The 22,806-nt window shown below is 41.9% G+C and overlaps 1 protein-coding gene across 4 annotated transcripts in view; it reads left to right on the top strand.

Moving 5' to 3' along the window:
• Positions 1-22,806, top strand: part of ENOX1 (ecto-NOX disulfide-thiol exchanger 1) — a 409,938-nt gene that overhangs the window by 180,340 nt on the left and 206,792 nt on the right. For all 4 annotated transcript variants that reach the window (XR_016212892.1, XM_089303638.1, XM_089303637.1 and 1 more), the window contains one exon: positions 21,924-22,067. Coding sequence is in view for 3 of the 4 variants with exons in the window: in XM_089303637.1 (XP_089159763.1) it covers positions 21,924-22,067 (144 nt within the window). In the remaining variant the exon portion in view is untranslated. The remainder of the gene's footprint in view (positions 1-21,923; positions 22,068-22,806) is intronic.

Genomic DNA, 22,806 nt, shown 5'->3' with positions numbered 1-22,806 from the left:
CAAATTGGGGTGCACATCAGTATCTCCTTTGGAGCTGTTGGTAAAAATGCCTGGGCCTCACATCAAATCCACTAAGTCAAAAAGTCTTGAGGGGGTGGAGACCCCCATGTGTGTTTGTATAAACCTCCCCAGGTGATATGACCCCCGTATCTAGCAAAGATTTGCAGCCATTGTGTTGCAGGCACAGGGCCCTCTTTGTGGCTACTGAGAGAAGCAAAGAGCCCCCTGGGGATGGATGTGCTCCTGGGGATCTATCTAAGGTTAGTATTGAAGCATTTGATTGCTCTATAGAAAGCTCTCATTTTTCTCCTGAACAAACTAATGTTTGAATTTTTCATTTGCCCAGGAAATCCCCCATTTTTATCCATCAAAGTCCCTAAGCAGTTATCCTAGGAATCATTTTTGGATTGTTATTTCTTGCACTATCACACTTGTCACTCTCTCCTTCTCACCTCCCCATTCCAACTGTGTGCCACGTCCTTTCTATTCTATCTCCAGAAATAGCTCTCAAATGTATTCCCTCTCTTCATCTCCATTGCCACTGCTGCATCTTGCTTGGTCTCCAATAGTTACCTCCAAATAGGTTAAACCTCTTTGAGCTTCTGTTCTTGTAGTACTCACCCTGCACTTCACTGTAAGAATTCTCATTCTAAATTACAAATTTGAGCCTGTCACTCACAATCGAAAATACTGTATTAGGCCCCTATAGCCTGTGGGAATAAAACTCCTTAGCATGCCCCCTGCCTGTGTCTTCAGCATCATTCCCCACCATTTCACCATTGGTCTCTTAAGCTCCAGCCAAACAGAAATACTTTCTGTGACATGCCACCCACTTTTCACACCTGAGTGCTTCTGGACATGGTGTCATCAGTGCCCAAAATACCTTTCTATTGCTGTTCCCTTTTAACATTGCTCCCCATCAACTTTCATCTTTATTCATCCTTGTAGAAAGTCTGAACTCACCTTCACGGGCAGAATTCTTTGGTTCTTGCCCTGTGGTATGTCCATTACCCGTGTTTTCATTAATTTGCACATTTACCTACATAGCTGCCAATGAATCTGTATGGGCTTCCCTTCTTTGGAATCTCTTATTTGTCTAGAATTGAAAACAGTGCTGCACAGGGTAGGAGTTAACTGAACGTTGGATGGATGGATGGGAGTCAGAATGAATGAGCCCGAAAACAGTCTTCACGACCCCTACCTTCTGGTGCTAATTCCATTCTTGGGAGTATCGCCTACTAATCTAGTTGATCTTCCACATCTGCTTCCCACTAACATGTGAAAATCACTCCACTTTATCTTTCTCCCCAGACCAACTTCAGTCATTGTTATGGGCCACCTCTAAAAGTGTATTAAGTTCTCCAGACTAAATGACCAGATCCTGTTCTCATTATACCAGATCCTTGGTATCAACTCAGATTGTGGAGAGAGGAACCTGGGAAGCATTTAACCTAGTGTCACATCATGCTGGTGCAAGCCGGCTTGTTCTGAGATTGCCTGATGTGTGCTCCCTTCAGTTACCTCCATTCTGCACAGTTTCTTCTACCCCTTCCCAGGTATCAGTTATTTTGCTTGCAGGGGGAAGACACAAAATCGGAGCTGAACTATTCTGTCGTCTTTACTCTTTGTTGTTAATGGCCTTCAAAAGCATTGCTATCTTTCCTTGATCCTCTTAATCAGATATTGTAAAACATGTTCTATGTACTATCTTTGATATTTAAAAAAATGTTTGATCACACGCCCTCTGGATTCTTCTAAGAATTGTTCCCACACTTGTATGATTATCGTTCCATTTATGTCCTTGTTTCCACTTATTATTTGTCCTTTTAGAATCAGAATTCATCAGAGAAATTGCTGTAGGGACAGTGGTTTCCATAGCAGCTCCCCTCCCCTTTTCTTCTACGCGGATTATACCTAGCCAGTTATGTCATAAAGATTTTATTTTTATGAATCATAACCTTATTAGTGCCAATACCTACGTGTTCATATTCCATTTTGTGTGAACTCTTTTCATAAGTCAGTGGCCTGGGTGGGATCAGAACTAATGTTCTCTGCCCTTACCATCCATGTCTTCGGGTTATAAAGTAAGTTTCTTCAAAGAGTCCTGTCCTCTTCCTGTCGGTATTGACTTCTCCTGCAGCGAGTCAATATTAAGGCCATTATATAATTCTTCCCTGTCATCAAAGGGTACGAATAGACAGCGGTCCTTTCCATCCTGGCTTAATTAAAGCACTGTAAATGTTCCCTCCACGATTTTATCTGAAGCTCTCTTAAAATGTATGATAACGTTGTGTATTGTGTTAGTCTCCCAGCTAATGATTTCTGGGAAGACTCTCTGTACTCTAAGAATGCACTTTATTTTCTTTATATTAAAATGATCCCTTTTATGCCCTGAGGAGTCAACCCTACTTTGAGCATTTCTTGAGTTGGTGAGTAAATGCATGATTATATTGTCAAGACTTTGCTAATCTTGTCGGTCAGTCTTTTATGAAGAAGCTCACTTTAGTTTTTTGCTTGATATTCCAGCATCTTTATGCAGGAAAACATTGCACTTAAGTAAGCACAAATTTCAATCCCTTGACATTTTCCCTAACATTTTAGAGAATCAAACCCCCATTGCCATTGTATGTATATAGAGCCCGGTGTCATCTAAATACCTTACCACAAGGGTGGCAGCTCTGAGCTTTCAGCCATGCCTGGTGTTCCCGACTTCACACTGGTGGGTTTCCCGTGGCCTGCCGGAGCCACCCACCCACCTTCCCCTGTCTTTCCTGAGGGCTGTTTTTATCCTTTGAGACTCCGCCCACACATGTATGTGGTGTTTCCCTGAAACCCCAGATGGAAAAACCCTCTTTCCCCTCTGTTCATCACACACTTTCACAAGAAAGCTTTTCCTTTATTATTTGGCTGACTTCCTGTGTCCTGTGGAGACACACCATCCTATCAGCAGACGTACAGATATTTTTTAACCACCATATTTCTTTTTTTAAAAAAAAAGTATAGTTGACAAAAGCTTGCACAATCCTAACAGCATATAGTTTGTATAGAAATAAAATACATAGATTGTGTAAATATCACCAGTTTATTTTTTGAACCATATGAGTCCTCAGTATCCCTGTATGTTTCAAATGACACCGGTGTCATTTTGTAAAGTCCAATGTTGCACAGAAGCTGTGGCTCATTGCAAGGGGTCAGAAGCTGGCAGAGAGAACAGGTGTCAATAGGTGGTCACAGACAAGCTGGCTTCCCAGGGCCTCCTCTTCCTCGCCTGCTGGTGGCATTGTCAGCTGGGGTTTGGAACGTGAGTGTGTGTATTGACCTGCTCAATAGAATGAGTTCAAATGGCCAGCCCAGTGCCGGGGTAGGAGCTCTGTGTTTTAAATTGTTCAAGGTGGAAGGCCTCCTGGCCTGGAAGGCATGCTCCATCGCATGGCCCATCAGTTTCCAGGTTTAGAATGAACACAAAGTTAAAAAGAACTGTGTTTTCTGGTGAGAGATCATCATCGTGAGCAACCAGGCAAGCCCTTATCGTGAGTTTGTATGCAGTATATAAGGTGTTATGCTCAGAACTCGGTCTGTTCACATTGGCGCTTGCCTCTAGATGTCTGGGAAACTAGTTGAAGCAGAAAACAAATACATAGGTACACAAAGAAAATAACCACACACACACACACACACATACATACACACACTATGGTACATGTTAACGAGATACATAGAACACTGGTTGTTAACATGTCATTATTCAGCAGTTCAGGGGTGGATATGAACTTCATGACTTGTGCCACATCTACACCATCAGAACTTTTATCTGTTTAAGAATGTGCTAGTTTATATATGCCTCATCCGAAGTAGATCAGTGAAGTCCTGTGGTTGTCCTTTACTGCACATTTGCCTGACACATGTGTAGTTGAACTCTATGAAATTAATAGTTCACCATTTTTAAAAGTCAACAGAAAGCTCAGTTTCTCAATGCTCGAAGTAAATGTAACCGCGAGAAATGAGAGTGCCGGTTATGTGTTCCATGTTCAATCTCCTGACACAGCCCCGGGGAGCTCTGGGGTTTGAAGGAGCGAGCAACAGTGTAGAATTGGCCTTGTAAGATTTCTCAGAAGAGGGGCCCTGGAAGGAGGGCTACACAGAGAAGAGGAGGAGGAGCAGGGTCCCAGGGGAGCAGCCGTGGGCAGTGGTGTGGGGGAGGCCACGTGCACCAGTCATCAGGGGAGAAGCTGGAGGACCAGAGGAGAAACTCCTGTCTTGTTTGATGTGAATTCCTCATCCTTGTGCTCATTGCAATCATGTTTCTAAAGCCTCTGAGCCCAGTTTTAAGACCTCTGTGGCATCTCCTGAAAAGTTGCTCTGTTGCTGTTACTGACACCTTGAGCAGGGTCAAGTATTCCTGGGGGAGGGCCTGTGGTTGTTGCCAGGCTGGCTGTGCTGGCACAAGCTCTGCCACGGAAGAAGGCACGCATCTGACGTCTGCAGACAGCTGCGGGGGCTATCGAATCCCAGCGAAGGCTGTGCTGCCACGGTTAGCAGCCGAGAGGGTTGAGACTCCCTCCACTCCATTCTAGAAGTTCCCTTGGCCCGTCCTCTGGACATCCGTATATCTTCCTGGCCCATCCCAGTGCTACAGACTCCAGCCCCCAGCCAGGTGCAAGTAGTGGGTAACCACCCAGAACATGCCTCCGGGCTTATGCGAGAGGCATCGAAGATCAGTTTCCTAGGATCAGTTTCTGTGGCTGCCCTGCCCCTACCAGGCCTTGGCTCATGCTCTGCCTGCAGTGTGTTCCAGCAGAGAACACTCAGGCAGCAGACCAGTGGGCCATGGAACAACGTAAACCATATTTTTGTAATGAAAAGAGAACAACTTTGGTACGATGTGTTGATTAAACTCCGAGTGCTTCAAGTCATGGAAATGTGTGCTCAGCATTTGAGAGTGAGCTATAGTTTCAAAAATTCAGGGTAGGATTTATTCCTTCTAGTTAAGGGAATCAGTAAACAGGTATATGTACATAATTGGGGTTTTTTAAAGACATTTTTAAGAGCAATTTTAGGTTTACATCAGTATTGAGCAAAAGATACAGGAGAAAGAAATGCTGATAAGAAATTGCATAGCAGAGTGACTATAATATAAACACTGTGGTGTATATGTTCAATCAAAAAAAAATGCTAGAAGAAAGGATTTTTTTTAATGTTTGCACCATACTGAAATGATAAATGTTTGAAGAGACAGATATGTTTACCTTGATTTGGATATTACACCATGTGTGGCCATATTGAAAATCATATCACATTACTCCATAAATATGTACAATTCTTATGCATTAGTTAAAAAATAAAATATTGAGCAGAAGAAACAGAAATGTGCCCTAAACTCCTGTTCCAATTATCAACATTCCTGCCAGAGTGATACATTTATTACAGCTGATGAACCTACATTTTTAACACATCATCATCCAAACTCCATAGTGTGTACATATATTATTGACAGTTTGCTGATGTTTGCTGTATAAAGTTAATGATTTATATCTGGCAAAGGATGTGTTCAAGTTACTCCTTTTTAGTTAATGCTGTCTAGATCCAACAAAAGCTTGAGAATCCAAGTATAAGCCAACAGAAGCAATCCATATGTTAACCTCAGGGCTGTGATGCAGGCTACTCACATACAAAGCTATAAAATGTCAAAATAATTTTATTTCTTCTAAATCTAGGAAAATCAGAACTCCTGGTGATTATGTTTCGTTTTCCTTGAAGCTATAGTGAATATCCTTTGTTTAGTTGAGTCCTCTAGCAAGTTTGGACTTGAATTTTAAAATGCAGTGTTTTGTTATTACTTAGGTATGGTAAGGCCAGCAGATCTGGAGATGACTGGCATTGAAAAGATAGCTTATCACTCACAGTTCCTGAGAGCGAGGGGCAGCCAGGCTATAGCACATGGGAGGAGCTAGCTCCCCAAGGGTTCACAAAGCCCTAGATGTCAAAGCATCAGAAATACAGAAAAATTGGAGCACATGGTGAATACTCTGTGTGTGTGTGTGTGTGTGTGTGTGTTCATGCCTGCACACTCATCTTTCCATTAACTTGTGTATGTAGAAGGGAGAGATGTGTATCTATTAAATTCCAGACAGTATTTTTGCCTGATGCCAATTTAGCAGGGAAAATAAAATCTTTTTTAAGTTTAACATAAGCCTGTTCTTCTGGAAGACTGACTTATCAGTGAAATAACTATGTAAGGTAACCTCAGATACTGAGAAATTCTATGGAGAAAAATAAGGGCAGCGGAGGAACCAAAGGGAACTGAAGTCACTATTTTGAGCTGAAGTTCCCGGAGGCCTCTAGATAGGAGTGATAATTTCAGCAGAGGAGGTTACAGTGAGGGAGCGGGGTGGTTGTGCAGGCGTCTGCAGAGACCACGAGTGCAGAGTTACAAAGAGGAGATGGGGCTTGGCGGACTCAAGGGAGAGCAACAAGCCCTGTTATTGGAGGAGCTCTGTGAGAAGAGCACCTCGGAGGGGATGAGGTTGTGGGGTTGACCAAGAGGCAGGTCCCGAAGGACATTGGAGACCACTGAAGGATGATGGGAAGTTGTGTGTTTCTGTGGTGCTGGAAACCTTAAGACACGTGAAGCCCTGTGAAACCAGGAGCTAAACTTCAGCTTCAGAATGCAGAGTAAAGTAGCTATCACCCCAGCCTGTTTCCTTATGTTCTACACTATTAAATTTTTTATATTCATTTGGAATGGTTTCCTTTGTGAATGGGGAAGCTGAATATCTTTTCCCCCAAAGATCTACATTTAGAAATGATTTTTGCAGTTTAAAACAAATCAAACAAATAGAAACTTCTCCACTCAATGTGAACATTTCTTCAGACCAAGGAAAGCTTTAGGTCATGACTCAAAATGATTTTCTGTACCATTGAGTGCCTTGGCATACATGTGGCATTTAAATAAAATGAAATACAATTTGAAAACCTGCCACACTTCTGTAAACCCAGGAGAAGAAAAAAAAAGACCATGAACAATCAACATTCGACTTTTATTTTCCAGTAAACCTAAGTGGTTTTTTGCATTTGGTATCGTTTATTGAACGTAAAGTAAAAACCGCCCACACTTCACTTACTGTAAGAGCTCCCACAAAGAAAACCTCATTTCAAATCTAATTGTGGACATTGTTCCTTCATTAAAAATTCATAGGGTTTGTGAATATGTCACATAAGAACTGGAGTCTTCATCATTTCTCCAGCTTTTTTTCCTGCCGCCAATTCTGATCAGAATTTTAAAGCAGTCACATCTAGAAAGGTGTTCTTTAAAGAAGAACAACACAAAAAGAATGAAGCAGGGAAGAAGAGAAACTGTGAACGTAAACAGAAAGCCCTGGTGATGGCATGCCGCCGCTCCCCAGCTGTGCTTTGGTAGGTGTAGGACAATGGACAAGGGCAAACGATCTTCCATTACCCTCTACATGCTGTTATTGCTATTAACTCCTTCCTCTCAGCACTGATTTAATGTGTCATGAATTAGTATCTGATGGTGGTTGTTTTCCGCAGAGGGAAGAAACCATGAGACTTGATTTCTTCTCTTCCCTAGTTCTGACGCCTCTCCACCCACATTAGTCAGACCTAAGAAACACACCACCATCCACACTGTGTATGTTTGTTTGCTGCAACGGACAAGACAAGCAGTGCTATGCAGTTACATGCTCTGATTGGGCTTCATGTTGAGCCCCTGTTGCTCATACTTTATGTGATAGCAATGATTTGATTGGCATCAAGAAGATGCAGAGACACTCATGTGCCATATAACAACTTTTTGGGTCAACACTGGACCACTCAGGTTATGGTGGCTCCCTAAAATAACAAAGGAGCTGAAAAATTCCTACCCCTTGGTGATATCATAGCCATCATAATATCTTAACACAATGCAAAACTCACATGTTTGTCGTGACATGCGATGCTTGTATAAACACATCTACCGCACTGCCAGTACAATGATGGACAATACATACTACTGTATTTTAATCATTTTAGAAAATATCCCTTCTACTTATAAAAATATTCACTGTAAAATGGTATGCTGTGATAGACTGGAAGCAGCCTGGTGCATCTTATGTTTACTGAGTCTCTTGATTGCAAAAAAGAGGCCACACTGAGTGAGTGACTACCAGGTAGGTCTTTGCACAATGAGAAAATCTCCTACCAACACATTTCTCAGAATATATCATGTTAATTAATTAATATATATGTTAAGCAATGCAAAATTGCAAGAAAATTTGTAAATCACCTAAAATAAGAATATGTAACTCAATACAACAAAGTTGTGATTGCATGGCACAGAGGAAATATACTTTTCTGGGTTTCATTTATAAATTCACTGTAATTTCATTATGTTTAACTTCCGGAAGCCACCTTTTCTGCTAATATAAACTTATTTTTGCAATTTAACTCAGTAGGGAGCTTACAGGTTGATAATCAATTTCAGATCAACAAGACTCTAATTGGAAGGACACAACTATAATCCTCATTTTATTCTGCAACAGATTTGGTGTTTTCCCTCTTTAAAATAAATGTTCCTTTTTACATCTACCTGGAAGGCAGAACAACAGAGAAGGAGAGAGGGAGAGAGGAAAAGAAAGACAAAGGGCAAAAGCCAGGTGGGGGTGGTGGTAAGAAATCTTTCATCTACTGGCTCACTCCCCAAATGCCCACAATAGCCAGGACTGGACCAAGTTGAAGCCGGGAGCCAGGAACTCCATCTGGGGTCACCACATGGGTGGCAGGGGCCCAAGCACTTGAACCATCATCTGCTTGCCTCCCAGGATGCATTAGCAGGAAGCTGTACCCGAAGCAGAGGAGCTGGACCTGGCACCAGCCCTCCAGTGTGGAACGCTGGCATCCCAGGTGACATCTTCACCCACTGCATCACTATGCCCGTGGGACACTTTCTCTTTAATTTATTGCCTTTCCTAACATGGCCCACTCATCCCCTTGGTTCCTAAGTATGTGATCTAATAGCAGGTGACATATCCAGAAAGTTCTTGCCATTGTTCTGAATTTTGGGAGCTGGATTAAAACACCAGGTGATCTGGGCCACAGGGTTTTACAAATCAGAACAGAGATGCCACTGCCAACCCCCCACATACACACACACACACACACACACACACACGCTCTGGCCATCTACATACATATTTTGCTCTCATCTGCGCTGCCAATGAAACAACCCAAAAACCAGTAGGAAAAAAAAGGCCAGAATAGATTTTTTGCATGGGGCAAATACTCACTGTGAAGATGTGCTAGAGAAGCTGCCTTTGGGGGGATTTTTGCTGCTGTTGCAACTGAAAACATTCCTTAAAGGGGGTCTGGCTTTTTAACTGTCAAATTATCTGACGGTTGTGCCAGTAATGTTTCATTTCTTTTAGCTTCTCCAAAAGGCATCCCACGTCAGCCTCTCCAATGACTCGTGAGATGAAGTTTGAAAGCATAAAGCGGAAAAGCTGAGGAAACTGGGCCCCAGGGAACTGGTGACAAGAGCTCTCCTCTGGTATGCAAATTGTGCTACCAAACTGCTTTGTAGGTTTCCTAGATGAGGCAGAGAGAGCAAGGTCCCCAGATCAGATCTCAGGATTTTCCTTTGCTGAGAATGAGTTAGTAGCTGCCAGAACAGCTGAGGACTCTGCAAAGCACACAGTGCAAACCCCTGGTGCTTCCGGCATCTCCAGAATGAGAGTAATCACTTGGTGGAGGGATTCCTTCCTGGTTTATTCAGCCCCGGGCTCTGGCCAGCTCCACAGTATCTCCCCTTCCTACTATCTGTGTCTCTCGTTCACCATGTCAGCTGGAAAGGATAGCTGGTTTCCAGAGCCCTGCCTGTGGCTGGCTGCCCGTGTGACGACATTGCTTGGGTTAGAGACACTGTATTGGGTGCAAACAAGTCAGAGTAAGATGGAAAGGGGTTGGACTGAGACGAGGCCAGGGAAGGAAAAATCACAGTCACCCAGCTGCCTCCCCACCCTGCCATTCACGTGGCCCTGGCCAGCCCTCCCACTCCGACAGCCTCGACCCCCACTGTTGCGTTCATTAGGCAGTGGAAATGCGGCTAGGGCGTGGGGGAGCTGGAGATGCACACAGGGAGGACATCCACAGCAGGCCTTGATGGCGGTGCTACTTACACCTGTACTGCCTAGGTGTAGTTCTGGCCTCAGCCCACCCATTTTCCCTCAGTGCACGTCAAGTATTGGACAAGTCGGACCCAAGTGGGGCTGCAGATCGACCCTAGAGAGTCACGTTTTTGCATTTGTTCCCTCTCTCTTTATCTAAATGTTCCATTATTCTCTAAGAAAAAATGTGCCTCTCAAGAAAACAGGAGCCTTGCATTGTCTTCCAGGAGAGATTTCTGCAACTCTACTCACATCCTTCCCCTGCCCACCTCTGTGACTGAAGTAGAGGGGTTAGAAGGGCTGACTGGGTGAGGGCCCGTCAGGATGCAGCAAAGCCCCAGGCCCTGACTGCCACGGAGCCTCGGCCTGCGTCTGCCTTCTTCTGGCAGTTTCCTTCCCAGCAACCTGGGCTTCGTTACACTTCGCGCTAGCGGCTCATCCTCTGCTTTCAGCCTACTTTGTTCTTTATTTTTCTTCCTTTTGCTGTGGATTGGGGGCCTCAGAGCATTTCCTCTGCAAGCCTAGCAATGCATTAGTAAGTAGTTTTCTCTGGAATCTACGTGCTTTCTTATAATAGGCATGCTCCAGAGAGCATCTAGTTTGAAGCAGAGAGCAAGCCCAAGTCTTTCTCACTTCTCTGTGGCCCACGTTGTATTACTGCAGACTCCTTGAGGACGGGGTATGAGTCTTGCTCACCATTTTGTTCTTGGTATCAAGCACAGTGACCTGCATACCGTAAGCATTTAATAAACATCTGTGGAACGAAGGCGTCCCCAGTGGGTGGAACTAGCCCTTTATCAGGATTCCCCTGACTTCACATTCTTCAGATTTGTCTGGTTCTTTGCTGGAGAAAACCTCACCTCCTCAGCTCTCCAGATCTGTAACAACAGAGGTCCCTGCTTAGGACCAGCTCAATCCTGGGCTTTGCCATTCAATAGCTTGCTGACCTTGGGGAAAAGATCCAGAGGCTTAATATGCTGAACCATCGTTTCTTTTCATTTGTGAAACATTGCTAATAACCGCTATCTCATAGGTGGTGTGGGTTTTCTTGGTGAGATCAAGGGTGCGAGCTGCTTCCCATAGGGGCTGTATGATACTGAGCTGATTTCCCAGTGAGGCCTCTGGGGAGCATGGTTGGCTGGGGGAGAAGTGGGAAGGGAAAGAACTCCCCTTTCGCTTTACAGGCCTCAGCTTTGTTTGAACTCATTACATGCATCAGTGTTAATATCTTTAAAATAAAAATCTCCTTGTAAAAATATTAGTTGGCATCTCCCTAACGTATATTGATGTCTATTCCCAGATTGAAGAGAACTGTGTCATTGCATTTCCATACCAATTTTCCTGCTAGCAAAAATGACGATTGAATTAGCTAATAATTAAGAATGGTAGCAAGAGTTTGGAGAGTGTGTTTGAACGAAGAAAATAGTAACCTCTATTGAAATAAGGGTTTGGTTTTAGGGGACTGTACTGTAGGAAATCTGAAAATCCTGGTGCATTTTATGGTATGTTCATCTTGTGTCTTACTGTTACCTTTACCCTGTTCATCAGTCTGTGTTACAGAGACTGTGTCAAATTGATATGTTGGATACATACACCAACACATGTCTATTTCATTGCACAAGTAATAAAATCATTATCCTAATTGCCTTAATAGTCAAGGCCTGGTGGATGCTTGTGGTTTGGCAACACTGCATTTCCCAGATGCTGACACTTCATACAACTGCACTGTTTAACCACCACTAGTTGCCCATTATTTTCTTAAGTCATTATTTTACAATAAACATTATCCCACAATAAGCCATAAAATTTAGCATTGCTCATGAATATGGATGTCAGAGGACTTTAAAAGCAAAAGATCTTTTTCATTAAGATGAGAAAGTGAAAAAATGTGACAATAGTAGTGAGAATCTAAAAAAAAAATATGTATTTGTTTGGGTTGGGTTTAAGCCATCTAGCTGAGAAAATAATAAAGTGCAGTAGCAATATACTGTAATTCTCAAAAAGCTCATTCAGCATAATTTCTTTTTTATAAATAAAAAGCCATAAATAAATATGATGACTGTAGGCTAATGTGAAATTATATTCAGTACCATGGACCAGATGTTTTTCTCTCCTATCTTTGTTTTCTTAAGGTCAATTTTTGTTGCTCCTCCCTCTGCCTTCCCCTGATATATTTAAGTAATCTGTGAATAAATAACTGGGGGTGGCATTTGCCCCTTTTCTCAAGGGATCTTGTTTTTGCACAAGAAAGAATTCAGAACTGAGACAGAGGGTAGTGTTAAGTGAGCCGGCCAAGTTTGATGAATATAAGTTCACCTGGTAAACCAGGTGGGCATCTCAGTCTGCATTCAGATTGGGGGCTTATAAGGGCATAGGGCCTATTTCTTCCCAATATTTCTCCAGGAAAAGGGTTTGCTGGGTGTGCAGTAGATAAAATTCCTCCCAAGGTTTTATTACCCAGTGCTGTCAGGCTGAGTAGCCCACTGGGTCCCTTCTTTGGGGGACAGCCTGGGACTGCCTATTAAGTTATTGGGGTACAGGTAGGAATTGGTATTGTAAATTACAGGGCTTCTTCCAAGGTGTGCTTTCCACATTTTGTAGTGACCTTCAGCCCTGTGTCCAGGGCTGGAGGCTTCCCATCAGCAGTTATTCCCTGAAAGAACTTCCCTGGAGTATTTCTGGCTTGCAATGGCCCCCTGAAATCCCTGTGTGTGCCAGAAACCCTGATGCTACATTACTACCAACAGCAGCAAGACCATAAAGACTGTCACCAAGAAAGAACTAGGACAATCTTCTTGTTATCTTCTGAATCCTGAATTTCCCAGGGGACAATAAAGCACCCCGCTGTGCCCCTCAAACTGCCTCCCACTTTTCCTGTGAGCACTTCCATTTGTATCTTGCTAGAGATGACCAGGAGCACCGAAGATCTGGCCCCTTTCATCAAATGCTCCCTTGCAGACTAGAACTTCCCAATTGGATATCCTGCCACGCATACTTTTGTGCTGGGCTCTTATGCCCCGGTAGTCTTACACTAAGTACCACCACCAGGCCTTCAAGGTCACCCTCTATGATGCAACCACACTGTTAATGAAGCCCAGGGGAGTAATAAAGACCATCTCAGAGGACCCAAGGCTCCCAGTATCTTTGCTCATGGGTTACAGAGCATGAACACTGGCTGTGGATATCATTTAGTGGAAGAGAAAGCGAGGTCTCTGGCCTGGGGCAACACACTGGGAGTGAAGGGGTCCTACTAAGTCTGTGAAGTCCTGGAGCGAACATGACTGCATGGCTAATGCTTTATTCATCAGGGTGCAATGGCATCATTAACAGCACATTAGTTTAAAGAGTAACTAACATGTTCTTTGGGACCCTACTGAGAGAAATGCTAAACAGGATGAGCAACTGGCTCAGGCTGGCCTTGGTGAGATCTGGGTTTTATTGCAAGTACATTTGCATGGATTAAAGGGCTCTAGCCAAGGCTTTCTGGAAATTAGATAACTCATTTACCAGAGTTTGAAGCCATTTAAGGGTCAGTTATTTACCCATAACAATCAAAATGTTCTACTTTCTAACTTAATATGTTCTCCGTGGTTGGGTCAAGGTGTAAAATGAATACATAATGAAAAAAAAAACTGAGTGCAAAGCAGCACAAATTATAGAATCATATTGTCGCTTTTTCTTTATTTAAGAAGGTAATAATATTTATAGAAATTCCTTTTTGTATATCAGTGTAGCCAAAAAGGGAAGCTTGTGACCAATAATGCCTTTCTATACTGTGCAAGAATAAAAAGTAGTCGGGATTTTTGGCTGCACACTGAGTTTACAGAATTGGCCGAGGTTGATGGCTGAGTCTTTGAAGCCAGGAGTCCACCTGAAGTCATGTTCCAGAGGCAACCTTCCCTCTTGCAAGGGGGCTCTTTCCTCTGATCTCCCTGGTTCCTTCTCAGCAGTCCATAGCTTATGTAGTTACACCGTTCTGTTTATTTTTGTCTCCTTGGTAGAACTTGTCAAATATGAAGGTGAAAAGAAGAGAGAGAATGCAAACTCAGAAAGAAAACAAATAAATAAAACCTGTCAGTTGAGGGGAGGAAAGAATGATCTGATGTGTCCTTAATCCATTTCCTACATTCATCTGTGACTTACTTGGGTGGTGGCTGAGGCCTCACTGCCCCTATCCTGGAGATGGAAGAAGCCCTTTTCATGGCCAAGCAGCACTGCAGAGGAAGGATTTGAGGACAGAATTCCTCTCCGACCCTCCAAGTGGAGAGAGAACTCATGAAAACTGTGACCACCACCCCCAACAGTGGGTGGCCGCAGCCGTTACTGCTGGGGACTGCACAGTTGCCTGTCAAAAACATTTTGGAGACATCTGAATGTTGGAGAAGTTGGAACTGATGGACTATTAGCCTTCATCCAGTTCTTTGATGCTCCCCATGCTCTCCTCGGTATGTTTGTCCTGAACCCAAGGGACTTAGAAAAGCATTGCTTCAAGACAGACTCTTCTAGTTTAAATCAGTCTACACTGAGGTCAGTGATGGTCTGGCTACTTATAATTTACTTACCAGCAGAGTCAACCAATGACAGCTTTTCCTGTGGGAGGTGTATTTTGGAAGGTAGAAAGCAGCAACGTGTGACGGTTGAATGTGTCTGCAGTTGATCCACAAACAAGGGGAACGTGTTGGAGCACTACCTATTTCACAAGCAGTCTTCAAGCATAATATCGCTCTTTCCAGAAAACCTGAAGCAGTCCAAATATGGAAGACACTGTATTTTAAATCTGTCTATACACAGACTTTGAAATTACTTATTATCACACTAGCAACCATGCCTGTTTTCTTTTTCTTTGCTGCTTTTAATGGAAAGAGTTTCACTTGGTCCTTAAGGTCTCAAGATTACTCTTTTATTATTTGTTCAGTGTAGAAATAGACAGTATCTTTTTTCTCCAAAAGCAAAGAATTCCTGAGAAAAAAATCATTTTACCTCTGTCATTTCCCTACATTTATTGTACATTTATATATTGAATGTTGAGTACTCTTTGTGTGAAAAGATAATTACCTTTTGTACTATACTGTCCATGCTGGTTGAGTTGTCTCTTTGGAGAATTTAGTCATTTTTGTTTGATTGCATGGTTTCAGAAGGAGACCTTCTTTCACTCCCTTGCCCTCCTTTCCCCATTCTCGCTCGCGCTCTCTCTCTCGTGTCTCAAGTTCTTTGAGGTCAGACATGTCATGAGTAAAACCATATCCATTCAGTAACCAACGATTCTCTCCTTAAGATGGAAGGAAGATGATTTATAGCTTAAAATTGGCTGCTAGACAAAGTAGAAAAATGGACGATGTAATCACAGACCCATAATGGAATTTCGTGTTTGAGAAATGACCAGATCTGCTTTATGTCCTCTGTGGTGCATGCCAGCTTGAAACTTCTCTTTTCTTCCAGTGACTTCACTTTTCTAGTACTGTGCATATATGCCTTTGTTGCACTAATGTACTGCTTAATGGGTCTGGAGATGGAGTTATTTATAGATTTCGGCTCATTCAAAGAGCAGCTGTGAGAAGTCTCACAAAAAGAGAACATCACTGTAACCTGTTTATGACCCTACATCGGTTGCCAGGGAGGTGTGGAATCTTAAATCATAGGGGATGACTTGTTAAGTACACCAAGGGCTTATCTTGAAAGATCTGACAAAATTTCTTTTTTAAATTGTCTTCCTTTGATACTTGAAATTCATCTGTGTTCTGGTTTCCAAGAGAAATTTTCCCCTTTGTGTTATCTTTCAAAACTTCAAGCCTTAGGATTCATCCCTGGAACTGAAGTTTCGTTTGCTTTTTCCTTTGTCCCTTTCTTACCTCCTTCGTTTTCATTTTTTCTTCATTGCTACCTGTCTCCCTTTCCTCCATGCATGAATTTATTTGAAAATATATAGATATATACTCCATGTATAGTTTTTCACTAATATTCATTTTCCATGAACTTTTGAACCTCTCATATGCATGGGTTTCAAATTTTTTACACCAAAATAAATTTTAATCCTCATCACGTACATACATATATGTGGAAAGGCAGCACCTGCCACATTCCAGGTTCTGAGCTTGCCAGCTGCAGTCTCTGCAAAGATGACTAGTTGTCTTAATCATGCTACACTTGTAGTTTACTAGGGAGACAGAAATTATCAACTCACTCACATGTGGAGTGACAAGTGCTGGTGTAGAGAAAGTGCAGGCTACCATGGGAACATAGGAAGAGGGAGTCCTTATCTTTTTTGTCTTTTTGCCTCGTAAAGAAAAATGAAACCATACTTCAAACAGAAATGATCTCTCTTCACAGGTACACTGTGATGTGATCTATGTGAAATCATGACAATTTTCATTTTCAGTGAAAATCACTTCTTTGGTGATTTTATAAGTATGTGAGTACAGGTTAGATATTAAAGAAGTACCTTTTGATTTCATGGATTCGATATAAAGTGCTATAGAGTTCACTCCTACCTAAATTTATCTTTTCCCAGCTGCATGCTCTGTCCATACCATTCCCAAGAAGAGACTTACCTATTTATCACTAAAGGGGAGCATTTTAGTTTTATTTGGTACAAAATTCCTAATTGGCAATCCTCTGATTCAAAATTTCCATTACTTCTTAATCTAAATCTTTTTCTTTTTTTAAGTTTTATTTAGTAAATATAATTTCCAAAGTACAGTTTATGGATTACAATGGCTTCCCCCCCCATAACTTCCCTCCCACCCACACCCCTCCCATCTCCTGCTCCCTCTCCTATTCCATTCACATCAAGATTCATTTTCAATTATCTTTATATACAGAAGATTGATTTAGTATGTATTAAGTAAAGATTTCATCAGTTTGCACCCACACAAAAACACAGTGTAAAAGTGTAAAATACTGTTTGAGTACTAGTTATAGCATTAACTCACATTGGACAATACATTAAGGACAGATCCCACATGAGGAGTAAGTGCACAGTGACTCCTGTTATTGACTTAACAAACTGACACTCATGTTTATGGCATCAGAAATCTCCCTAGGCTCTAGTCATGAGTTTCCAAGGCTATTGAAGCCTCTTGAGTTCGCTGACTTCGATCTTATTTAGACAAGGCCATAGTCAAAGTGAAAGTTCTCTCCTCCCTTCAGAGAAAGGTACCTCCTTCTTTGATGGCCTGTTCTTTCTACTGGGATCTCACTCACAGAGATCTTTCATTTAGGTGGTTGGTTTTTTTTGTTTGTTTGTTTGTTTTGCCAGAGTGTCTTGGCTTTCCATGTCTAAAATACTCTCATGGGCTCTTCAGCCAGATCCAAATGCCTTAAGGGCTGATTCTGAGGCCAGAGTGCTATTTAGGACATCTGCTATTCTATGAGTCTGCTGTGTATCCCGCTTCCTATGTTGGATTATTCTCTCCTTTTTTTATTCTATCAGTTAGTATTAGCAGACACTAGTCTTGTTTGTGTGATCCCTTTGACTCTTAGACCTATCAGTGTGATCAGTTGTGAACAGAAGTTGCTCACTTGGACTAATGAGATGCCATTGGTACATGCAATCTTGATGGGATTGTATTGGAATCCCCTGGCACATTTCTAACGCCACCATTTGGGGCAAGTCCGATTGAGCATGTCCCAAGTTGTACATCTCTTCCCTCTCTTATTCCCACTGTTATATTTAACAGGGATCACTTTTCAGTTAATTTTCAACACCTGAGAATAATTGTGTGTTAATTACAGAGTTCAACCAATAGTATTAACTAGAACAAAAAAATACTAAAAGGGATAAAGTATTAAATTACATCAACAGTCAGAACAAGGGCTGATCAAGTCACTGTTTCTCATAGTGTCCCTTTCACTTCAACAGGTTTCCTTTTTTGTGGTTGGTTAGTTGTCACTGATCAGGGAGAACATATGATATTTGAACCTTTCAACTGGTTTATTTCACTCATCATGATGTTTTCCAGATTCCTCCATTTTGTTGCAAATGACCAGATTTCATTGTTTTTAACTGCTGTATAGTATTCTGTAGAGTACATGTCCCATAATTTCTTTATCCAGTCTACTGTTGATGGGCATTTAGGTTGATTCTAGGTGTTAGCTATTGTGAATTGAGCTGCAATAAACACTAAGGTGCAGACAGCTTTTTTGTTTGCCAATTTAATTTCCTTTGGGTAAATTCCAAGGAGTGGTATGGCTGGGTTGAATGGTAGGGTTATATTCAGGTTTCTGAGGAATCTCCAGACTGACCTCCATAGTGGCTTTACCAGTTTGCATTCCCACCAACAAGTTAGTGTCCCTTTTTCCCCACATCTTCACCATAAATCTCTTTTTCAAAACCTGAATTCTACTTTTAATGGAAAGAGTTGCACTTGGTCCTTAAGGTCTCAAGATTACTCATTTATTATTTGTTCAATGTAGAAATATACAATATCTTTAAAAAATCATTTTACCTGCCATTTCTCTACATTCATTGTACATTTATATTAACCTGCTTTGCCACAACACCAGCCCCCGATATACCCACTTTCAATAGGAGCCTGTATTTTGTAAACAGTTACAGATGAATTTTATTATTCAGAATCTGTGTCTTTTGTTCTTGTAAAAGTTCAGGAGAGTTAGAAGGGGCTGCAGTTAAAGAGTGGGAGCAGTCTTTATCTTCTTTTTTTTTTAGGCCAAATAGTATTATTATTATTTTGCTGAGGTTTCAAGAACTATTTGCCACATTAACATAGCCCAATGAAATACTAACCATAAGTATATTTTATTAAATAGTTGTGAAGTTGGACATGACATTTTGTGCATGAATATATCTTAGCAAAGAACAGGTTCTGTATCCATTAAGCCCTGGACAAAGCTGTTCTGTTATCCTTGACATTTTGTACAGCTGATTGTTTTCTGGTGATCATACTGCACTAAAAGCTGTAAATAGAAACTGCCAATTTCATAATTGGTCATGAATCTCTTTGAAAGCTTTTATAGTTGCATGGAAAGAAAAAGCCAAGAGAGACAAAAATTCATACATCCTTTAAATTACATTACATGGTTTTATAAAAGAATTGTGGAAAATGAGATATCCTGCTACAGTTTAGGTGTGGCACAGAAAACCAGGGCAACACTTTCTTTTGGAAATATCAAGTGTTATTCACTCTTTCAGAATTAATTACATAATTATCCACCAGAACACAAAGATCCCAGGGTACCCTAATGGAAACACTACACTTCCAAATAAAATAATAATAATTATTCCCTACTATATTCAAAGTGCTTTATTAGCCATAATTTTTAGCTCCCCACATCTCTGTGTGTAAATAAACATCATTAAGAATGTTAATCTTTCGTCTAGTTTAGAAATAAGAAAACTAAGGCAAAGAAATTGATTTGAATGATGAATTAGGCATTATGGTCTTGAATCATTTAAGGAGGAAAGTATTCAATAGGAACTATAGACATTGGAGTCCAAAAATAGCTCTTCATAAATTATGATGCAGTAATTAATTTAAAAATATTACCTTTCTTCTAAGCTGACTGATCACATTAGCTTAAATTTTGTAATGAGCATCGTGGCAGCCTTAAGACTATGGGAAAATGCCTAAGATTTGGCAGAAGTAACCTTGTGGTCGCCTTCCTAGGCACATGGTAACCACATGAAGTTGTATAGATTGGGAGATTGAAAAGATGTAATACACTGAATGGTGTAGAGTTAGATTAGGGGATAAATCAAGGCTTACCCAGCCCATCTTGCCACTGCAGTAACGCTTTGATTTTCTTTCTCTGAGTAAGCAGTTGCATTTTGTTAAGATGGCCATGAAAACTGCTGGTAGGAGCTATGGACCTCTAGGACGTTTGATGCCCCTTTATGGAACAGTAGCCACAAAGCTGAAAACTACAACTGGAACCAAAGAGAACCAGGACTGTCCCTAAAACATGGTTAGCAGAAAGTCAAGGTGAAATGTGACCAGTTGTCACTAGTCATGAAGCTCACCAGGTTAAAGCAATGTTGCTGATACAGTGTTCCAACTCTGCAGACTCATAAGACAGGACAAAGAATTAGGATTGGTGCCTATTTGGAAAGAACTGGATCTTGGAGGAGTCCAGCCAACCAGACTTCAGATGTGGGAGACAAGGAAGACAAATAGAGACCTTGCGATTGTCTGAAACATCTCTACTACAAGGCTGTCTGAGCAAAAGGAAGAACACATTCTTGCCCGCCTCCACCTTGGTGTTCTGAAATGGTCAGAGGTGGAAGCAAAAAAAAAAAAATGCTGTGAAGTTCCATTGTCAAAACATTGCTGCTCAGTGGACAGCTCACGGGGAACCATCTCTATCTGATGGTACTCATTGCTTGTGATAATTGATGCCCAATGTCTAAGCAAGTTCTGACTTCATTTGGATGATGGAATTTAATGGCAAGGTATAACATATTTGTTCTGGGTATAATTTGCCTCTAAATTTGGAATTATTCACTGATGGATGATGAAGATGTTCCATCTTCCTGATAGACAAGTGGGAAAGAAAATCCCCCTTATGCCTGTCTAGTTGGAGACCAGAGATTTATGGAGACTGTAGAAACAGTTTCCTCATTATCCTTCCATTCTTGAGACACTGAAACCAAAGCTGCCGTGTGTGTTAGCCTTCTGCTCAGCTGGCCAGAAGCTGTTTTTGAGAGTACAGTGCCCAAAAGATTACTGATTCTGGCACCCAAGAACCAAAGAAATGAAAGAACTTATCATAAAAGTTTCAGACCTCACACTGAGTGTACTGACAAACCAACCATAACATTCTGTTCTCAAATTATCATTCACAGAAACATGGTTTAGAAAAATTCCTAGATGTACACTTAAATAAAAGTAATATTCAAACTCATTTGTCATGCACAGTGTCCTTTGCTCAGTTGCTTGTGTCAGTTTTGACTTGGTGAAAGTGCAGTTAAAATATGAAGGCTCTGTGCGTTTGCATTTTCCTGGGCAGAGGGAAGGCACAGCAGAGCATTTTATAAATAGTGCGAGAACAGTGTAACTTCGCTTAATGCTTTATTGTTACTTGCACGTATGAGAAAGGTGCTTTAAAAATATAATACAAATTCACATATACAAGCTGTGTAATTCTAAGGAAAATTGAGACTGAAAGAATGGGGGCCAGTTAAATTTATCTTTCTGTAAAGCTGAAAAAAAAATGCTTTTCCTTCTCCACAACCCTCTGGATGTTCTTGGAAGGACCACGTGCTATTCTTCCTTTTTGCCTTTTGCTCACCATTGTCATCGAGGTTCCTTCTTTTCCAGCCTCACGGTGAATGGGTTCTTGCTTTTTTCTTCCCCTTCCCAGCTTTTTGCCCTCCCTGAATACATTTCACAGACGACCGTCTTCCCAAATAACAACATCAATTAATTTCTTAACTTAAAAAAAAAAATCCCATTGAGTCCTGAGCCTGCCCTCACCATTGATGTGTAGTGTGTGGGAGAGGCTGCGCAGGGACTGATAAGCCCCGTTTTCTGAAGGTGCAGCAGGAGGAGGCAAGCGCCTGATGCATGCACTCGTGCCTCTGTCTGCTCAGCCAGCCCGCCCAGGACCAGCACGCAGGTTGACCCATGCCCAGAAAGTGAGCTACCAGTCAGGCAGCCGCTGAGGGCTGAATGCCACTTCACGCGTGTGTCTGAGACTGGAGAAGTTGTGATTGGTTGGTTTCTGTTTTTGAATAGACAACTGCTTGTCCCTTGCAGTTCGCTCTCGGTTCCTGGGGAGGGTTTCTCACCACGCTCCCGTCCCCTTTTGCAGAATCTGATGACCTCCCGGGGGAACCTGCACTCGGGCATCAGCGTGCTCCTGCCTGCCAGGATGCTCCCCATGCAGTGGTAGACGTGGGCCGAGTTGCCAGCATCACCCCGTGTTCTCAGAAGGTTCCTCAGATGATGGCTGCAGGTAAATGTCGATGGTACACACGGGACACAAACAGGATGGGTCGAGTTGCTGCTGCCGGAACCTCCCCAGCCGTGGAATTATGCATTGAACTTGGGAGTCTGGGCCCTTAAGGCAATCAGGCCATGCATCTCCGCAAAACCAAAGAGCATGAAGTCAAATTTCACGCACTCCACTGTTTCTGTTGGATTCTCTCTGTGTAACTCGCTTTTTAATTTTATTTATTCATAGTGGTTTTCTTTCTTTTTTTTAATGAAAGTGCCTTTAAGAAATAGTTTGGAAAAATCACTTTACTCAGACACCTGCATTTTCTTAATATAAATGATTTAAAAGCTGGTAAGGGAGGGAGTACGGTACAGAATACCCCTCAATAAATCCAGGCAGGAGCAGTTCTACTTGACAGCTGCCCTTCTACTAGATAGTTCGAAGCCGTGCCTACTCCAGAATTACTCTTGGAAGCATGAATTTATTTATTTTTAGTCCACTAAGCCATCTGACTTGTTTTACCAAGAGGCTGTCAGTGCTTCGCCTCTCAGCCCCGTCACTTCTCTGGGAGAAGGAAGTGAGTTTTCAGGTTTTTTTCCAGGGGTATCTCCTTAATGGCATGCTGTGTGTAATGTAAGCTACATGTCATTAAGTCTCCTCCCAGAAACTGTTTGCAAATGCTTTATAGTTACGTCTGGAGAAAACATTGCCGTTGATCCGTTGATTATAGTGCTTTATTTGTGTGTGTGTATTGGAG

This window comes from Oryctolagus cuniculus, chromosome 9 (assembly GCF_051225735.1).
Source record: "Oryctolagus cuniculus isolate XC-2025 breed Fujian yellow rabbit chromosome 9, ASM5122573v1, whole genome shotgun sequence".
Lineage (NCBI taxonomy): Eukaryota > Metazoa > Chordata > Mammalia > Lagomorpha > Leporidae > Oryctolagus > Oryctolagus cuniculus.
Note: the sequence above shows the minus strand (reverse complement) of the source record. Positions and strands in the feature narration are given on the sequence as shown.